Raw genomic sequence first — 7,500 nt, forward strand, 5'->3', positions numbered from 1 at the left:
AATAACGTATAGACAAACGTTCCTTGACGGGTTCCTCTGCGTTGTCTTCCGTTCTCAGACCACCCATATGGACTTCGTGGTGGCAGCCGCTAACCTGTACGCCCAGACGCACGGCATCCGGGGGGCCAGCCGTGACCGGGGCCCCATCAAAGCTGCACTGAAGGGGGTCCACGTGCCACAGTTCAGCCCCAAGTCCTCCGTGAAGATCCACGTGAGTGACGAGGACATGGAGGGGGACCAAGGGAAGGATGTGGGTAAGTGGAGACAGGCGACTGACTCGACTTGGAATGGAGAAAACAAGCAGAATTTTGGAGTGCTTCAGGGTGCTCACGGCATCTTTGTAGACTAAGAAATAAATGAGAAAACCTGAGTGCTTTGGATTTCTTTGCCTGTAACAATTCAGATGGTTTTTAGTGTTAAGGGGACAGGGCAGGCCAGGAGACGCTGTTGGTGTCTGCTGATGTGGGGATGGCAGTGTGGGGACACTTTGGTCTGCCTTGCTGTCTCTCTCTCTCTTCTCTCTCTCTAATTATGACCTGGGGTCCTACTGAAGTCATTGCAGATGAAGTGAATGGCCTGTGTTCTCTGTCTTTCTTTCTTTATCCCCCTCTCTCTACCTCCCTCTCTCTCCCTTCCCGTTGGCCTGCCAGTGGTCCTTTCAGCAATCTGGAACAGTTCTGTCTTTGTATTTGGCTTGTTGTTTACAGTTTTATAAAAGAGGTTGTTTGTTTGCTGGTGGTGGGCCTACCTCCATCACCCCATCTGTTTGTGCCTAAGAGACTGTCTTTATTTCATTGCCTTTTTATTTCATCCTTTTTATCTCCTGTCCCTTCTTATATTCCTGTGCAGTGTTTCCTCACAGTGCGCATCTTTGTGGAACATTTTACTGTGCGCTGAAAACACTTCACTAGTACCGCACAGCGTCGCCATTACAATACATAACGATTTGGTCATTGATAACAGTGGATTCATAACATTGGCCATGTCTGGCCTAGTGGTATAGTGGTTAGGGAGGTGGGGCTTAAGATCAGGTGGTTGCAGGTTCAAATCCCACCCTTGCTCGACCTCCCCACACCTCTATCCATGGCTGAAGTGCCCTTGAAAATACTTCACTAGTACTGCACGGCTTCGGCATTAAAATGCAGAGTCTTAGGTAATACATAACAATTTGGCCACTGCCATTTGGGCAGATTCATAACAGGGACCTTGTCTGCCCTAGTGGTTAGGGAGGTGGACTTAAAATCAGAGGGTTGTTGCAGGTTTGAATCCCACCCTTGCCCAACCTCCCTACACCTCCATCCATGGCTGAAGTGCACTTGAGCAAGGCACCTAACCCCACATTGCTCCAGGGACTGTAAGCAATACCCTGTATCTAAATAACTGTAAGTCACTTTGGATCAAAGAGTCAGCTAAGTGTAATGTAATGTAAAAATGTGAAACTCATCTCTGTAGAGAGCCTACATGAAGAGCAGTCCTCTTGCAGTGCTTTGGCATGTCTCTCACCTCTTTCTTGTAAATGTCTTTGCACTTGTCTTTCTCTTCTGTTCTCTTCTGTTCTCTTCTGTTGTCTTTTCTTCTCTTCTCTTCTCTTCTCTTCTCTTCTCTTCTCTTCTCTTCTCTTCTCTTCTCTTCTCTTCTCTTCTCTTCTCTTCTCTTCTCTTCTTCTTTCTCTGACTTAAGACTTTTGGCTCTGGTCATGTGGAGGACAAATCTTTACTTTTATGTGCGGAGTGCAGAGTAATGTTGGGTCAAACATGGAATGTTTTAATGTTTTAATAAGGGAGTGGTAAATCTCTCTCTCTCTCTCTCTCTCTCTCTCTCTCTCTCTCTCTCTCTCTCTCTCTCTCTCTCTCTCTCTCTCTCTCTCGCTCTCTCTCCCCACTAGATACAGCTCGGTTGGAGGCTCTGAAGGCCGATTTGTGCTCCACCAGGCCTGAACAGGACCGCCAGGCCCTGATGATGCACCCCCTGGAGTTTGAGAAGGTGAGGTAAACCTCCTGCCTCCAGCACATATAGTAAGGTCGCCAAATTCCGTCCACTTCACTGATCACTTCACTGAAAACGTGATAATATCACTATTTCAAATACTATTTAATTATGCTATCGTATATTTTTGGATAGCGGCAACTGTGTAGAATGGGTAATGAGCAATATTAGCTAACATTGGTAGCCCTTTCTATCGTAATTTGGCGATAACGTCCAGCATGTCCACAGACTAGTTTCAGCACAATTCACCGGCAAAAGGCTCCCAATTCCGCCCGCTTGATTTCAGGCCACGTCGGTATTTCCGTTACTGTTTATTATTCCTTCATGCCGTTTTGCTGATTTCGTTCACACTTGTAGTCCTGGCTTTACCGATGCAGGAACTGTGATTAGTTTGGTCGTTACTGTGGAAACGGTTTAATAATTTTGGTCCTAAAGCGAAACAGGGAAGCGGCCAGGGCGAGTTTTTAGCCAGAATGTCATCGTGAAATGAAAGTTCCATGCTGCCGTTACAACACCCTTCATTACAGTGCTGTTTATGGCCGTTTGACTCGGTTTTAAATGTCATCACCATTTCAAATTGTAAGCATACAAACTCCGTATCATGTCGATATCCATTCCTGACTTAAACAGTGGATACATAATTAACTATCATCACTTATAAGTAGGCGGGCGGAATTGGGAGACGGGCGGAATTAGGCGACTTGGCTATAGGTGTGCACAGACTGGGACGAGGTGGTAGTAAAGCACCTGCCCCTTTTCCCTTTTTAAAAAAAGATTTTTTAGGCTTTTGTGCTTTATTTGTGATAGGACAGTGACAGAGGGACAGGAAATGTGTGGGGAGAGAGAGACGGGGAAGAACTGGCAAATGACCCGAGCCAGAATTGAACCCGGGTTGCCGGTGAAGTAAGCGTGTAAAAAAAAAGGCCCTACCGTGGTCTAACATTACATTACATTTTCCACAATGTATTGTAGTCTTTGTTGACATTTCTTGACGATTAAAAGTGTGTGATAATAATGCCTCAATATAATATGTATGCTAGTCAGGCAGCCAGAAGTTCCACATACCCCCTGAGCACCTGCCCTCCAAAATTCTTACATTTTTCCATCTTCCTCCCCTCCACACATGTTACAGTTTTTCTCAATTGGTTTTGAACATTTCTCGAATCTTACTCGCATTTTGCAAAACATCACGTTCATTTCCAAAAAAGATTTAACAAGTGGCAAAACACCATGGATGACCTACAAAACCCAATCTCTTGCTCAAAACCCTTGGCCAATCTCTCAAAACCAGTTTTTTGTGTCTGTGAACGTGTCAGAGCCATCAAAATGTTATGTCACTGTGTAAATGTTTTGGGGAGTGAGATCTTTCATGGATTATCATAACAAAGCATTTTGCAGAACACGACAAAATTAATTGATAATGTACAAAAACACTGAGAATTGTACACAACCATTTGGATGGTGATGAAAGCATTTGCTAAATGCTGAAAACTACGAGAAACGTATTTTACCATGTGCACAGGTAACAGCAGGAAGTCACAATTGAACAAGAAGTTTTGAGAATGATTATTCTGTTGTGAGAAATGTACAAAACCAATTGAGAAAAACTGTAAGGCTACATTGTTTTTCGTCATACTGTACCTGCCTTCCAGTCTGATTGGTGTATACACACCACTCCACCCACCCTCACACCTCTTCACATCATGTCGTATAATAATGTACACAGATGGGTTGACAGCACTCCACTATGGATTCCCGTTCCTTGTAGGTCTAGTATGGGTAAAGAAATTGAGGTAACACTTTACTTGACATGTCCCTGCATAACACATTCATAACAGGTTTTATATACTTTGCATGCAGCATTCATGACTTTTTCATTAGACGTCCATGCCAAAACTTTCATGAGCATGGAAGATGAAAGGACAGCAACTTGTCAAAATAAGAGATAAACAAAACAGCATTGCGGGTTAGATTAGGGGATTTGATGAAGCTTTTATTTTGACAAGTTGCTGTCCTTTTGTCTGTCATGTTTATGAAAGGTTTACTACGAGTCCTTCATGCAAAGTGTATAACAGCTGCTATGAATGTGTTATGCAGCAATACACCAAGTAAAGTGTAACCAAAATGAACAATGAAAGGTATTCTGTCTGACTGACTTACTGACTGACCGACTGCCCGATGAAAACAACCGCCCCCTTGATTCAGTCACTGGCCATGGGTCGTTGGCCGCATGTGGTAGCACAGCGCGATGGGGAGGTGGATGGCTCCATGGTGGGGTGACCTTCATCTTTGACCCCCCACGACTCACCACCCTCCAGCAGTGTTGCCAGATTGGACTGTTACCCACCCAATTGAACTGCTTAGGATGGCTGCCTGCGGTTATAAACGTTGAAAAACAGACAATGGGAGGGTTTTCCTGTAGATTTATGGCCACAGAAATCAATACAATTTGGGTAAAATTGGACGGATTTAGTGTCTCCAGGCGGAGTTTGAGCATTTTTTGGGTGGAAATCAGCAGTCTCATCTGGCAACCCTGCCCTCCAGTCCTATCCTGCACTAAGGGGTCCACTTGAGGAACAGTGAACAGTGGAGCCTGTGTACTCTGACAGGATATGTGCAACAGCGGCAGCTATATCCAAAGACATGGCCTGCAGAGAAGGACAGACAGATAGATAAAGGGGGAGAAAGAGAGGGAGAGTGTGTGATGTGGAGAGAGGGAGAGAGAGAGAGAGAGAGAGAGAGAGAGAGAGAGCGAGAGAGAGAGAGAGAGAGAGAGAAAGAGTGAGGGAGAGAGAGCGGGAATGAGAGAAAGAAAGGGACTTGAGGGCACTTTTTTGTGAAGATGTCTTTGTGCTGTGTTTGGTGACTGAGCGAGTCAGTGTGCCCTGGAGTCATGCACTGTAGCACTCAAATGACGCAATGCCACTTTGAACTGGTGGTCAGACACACAGAGAAGTGCGCGCACACACACACACACTCACACACACATGCAGACGTACATGCACGCACGCACGCACGCACGCACGCACACACACACACACACACACACACACAGGCAGACGTACATGCACGCACACACGCACACACGCACGCACGCACGCACGCACGCACGCACGCACGCACGCACACACACACACACACACACACACACACACACACACACACACACACACACACACACACACACACACACACACACAGGCTGACATCCTGTCAGTGACCCTCAGGCCATCCTGACAGAAGAATCTCAATTATGCTCTTGTCTTTGTCTGTCACTCCACCCCTCCCCTCCCCACTCTCTCTCTCTCTCCCTCTTTCTCTCTCTCTCTCTCACTCTGCTGCATCCATAATATCTATATGAATGGTCTCCTCTTTTTTTAATCAAAAAAAGTTCTCATTGCGCTTCTGTTTTTTGCATCAGTAAGCAGATCACATACGATCGAAACTGGGCAACCAGACCAATTCCACCAAGCAGTCTGAGTCTGACTAATCATCATGGATATGCCATTGCCATTATAGGAGCTTTACTGTGGCTTTCTGCGCATGCTAAAATGTTTGACTCTCACTGTAGTGTTAAGAGCCATGTGCGTAATTATAGGCCTTTGATTCAGATGTGTGTGTGTTTTTTAATTCCTACAGTTGTAAAGCCGGGACATGCTACTGGGGCTTTTGCACATGCTAAAATCTCACCGCACACACACACATGCACGCGCACACACACACACACACACACACACACACACACACACACACACACACACACACACACACACACACACACACACACACACACACACACACACACACACACACACACACACACACACACACACACACACACACACACACACACACACACACACACTGTCCCGCCATTACGTTTGGGGCTTGTAATTATAGGCTTGCTGCGCCCTACGCCTTGATTCAGAAGTTTACTTTTTAACTCCTTCAGTTTTACAGCAAAGATATGACATCATCCTGGCCCAGAGGTATTTTTACTACTGCATGAGTGAAAGTGCTTCAAATAGTTGTCATTACGTACTTACGCATGCATACAGACATTCTCTCATGTGCACACATAGACGCACACATAGATAAATACAGTATGTCTGCACACTCCTGCAATGCCACATTTCTAACTGATGTGTATGTGTGTGTGTGTGTGTGTGTGTGTGTGTGTGTGTGTGTGTGTGTGTGTGTGTGTGTGTGTGTGTGTGTGTGTGTGTGTGTGTGTGTGTGTGTGTGTGTGTGTGTGTGTGTGTGCGCGCGCGTGTGTGTGTGTCTGTGTGTCTGTGTGTTTGTACTGTATGTGCATATGTGTGCCATTTTTGTGCATGCTTAGGTGTATGTGTGTGTGTGCGCGTGCGTGTGTGCGTGTGCCTGTGTTTTTGTGCACTTGTGTGTGCTTGTGTGAGTGTGTCAGTTGAAAAAATAAAGTATTGCACACCAATGTACTTTTGCTGAGGTGCTGGCCAATAGTGAATTCACACTTCAAAAGAAAATATGTGTCCGTGTCTGTGTCTGTGTCTGTGACTGTGACTGTGACTGCTTTTGCTTGTGTCTGTGTGCTCATCTTAAGTGCACGTGGGTGTACGTTTGCATTCTTGTGCCTGTACGTTTGGATTGCGTTGTCGTCTTGTGGCTTTTTTTGCATTCCGTCGGCATCGGGTTGCCAGATTAAACTACCTCATGTTCCCTCCAGCTGCCGCGTGCTGGCTAAGCCTCCGCAGCCCTTTGTGGAGCCGACACACCTTAAGCTGCGATCAGGTTGCCCACACCAGGCAACCCCCCCAGCCCCCAGTCGCCATCCCCTTCGTCCCTTCTACACTCCCCATTCTCCAACACCCCCCCCCATGCCCCGAGCACCTCCCCACTCTCTTTCCATCACCCCAACCCCATCTCATCATCGTCTTTGCTTTTCAATCCTCCTCCTGCTCCACCTCCATCCTCCTCGTTTGTCCACCGCCTCCAAAAAAGCACTCCCCCCACATAAACGCACTCTTCATACCCCATATCTCACATCATCTTCTCCACACAGCCCCTTCCTATCACCCCCCATCCTTCTCATTCACAGTTAGACAGGGGAATAGCTTCCTTTGAAAACAATGTTGCAGCAACAGGTAGATTAACAAATCCTACTACTTTTAAATATGATCACCTGGGGCTAATGGCCCCCCACATGACTTACTCCTTTCCTGTTATCAGTTTTGGCTTTGGAAAAGTGAAAAAAACGAGGTCCCTATCAAACTTCAGATGGTGTCGGACGTGACGGTGCCATAGGCAAGTTTTTGAGTTTAGACTGACTGACTGTAGTTGAGTTTAGAAAAAAACGAGTTTAGACTGTGTTTTAGAGATGCTGCTATGTCAAATTAGCAGTAACAACAATATCCAACCGAAGGCTTTGCAGGCATTTTTTCTCAGTTTCAATGTTGGCATAGTTACTGCTCTTGTATAGGGAATTTTAGTCAACTGGTGTTTAGCCTACATTTCATCCTTGAGTCTCCTGTCCCAAGA

At 46.0% G+C, this 7,500-nt stretch overlaps 1 protein-coding gene across 1 annotated transcript in view; it reads left to right on the forward strand.

The window, feature by feature from the left end:
• The window catches only part of uba7 (ubiquitin-like modifier activating enzyme 7), a 136,641-nt gene that overhangs the window by 39,412 nt on the left and 89,729 nt on the right, over positions 1 to 7,500 (forward strand). Inside the window, exons 18-19 of the mRNA XM_063215438.1 lie at positions 59 to 254; positions 1,886 to 1,983. Of these exons, the coding sequence (XP_063071508.1) occupies positions 59 to 254; positions 1,886 to 1,983 (294 nt within the window). The remainder of the gene's footprint in view (positions 1 to 58; positions 255 to 1,885; positions 1,984 to 7,500) is intronic.

Source organism: Engraulis encrasicolus, chromosome 14 (genome assembly GCF_034702125.1).
Source record: "Engraulis encrasicolus isolate BLACKSEA-1 chromosome 14, IST_EnEncr_1.0, whole genome shotgun sequence".
Lineage (NCBI taxonomy): Eukaryota > Metazoa > Chordata > Actinopteri > Clupeiformes > Engraulidae > Engraulis > Engraulis encrasicolus.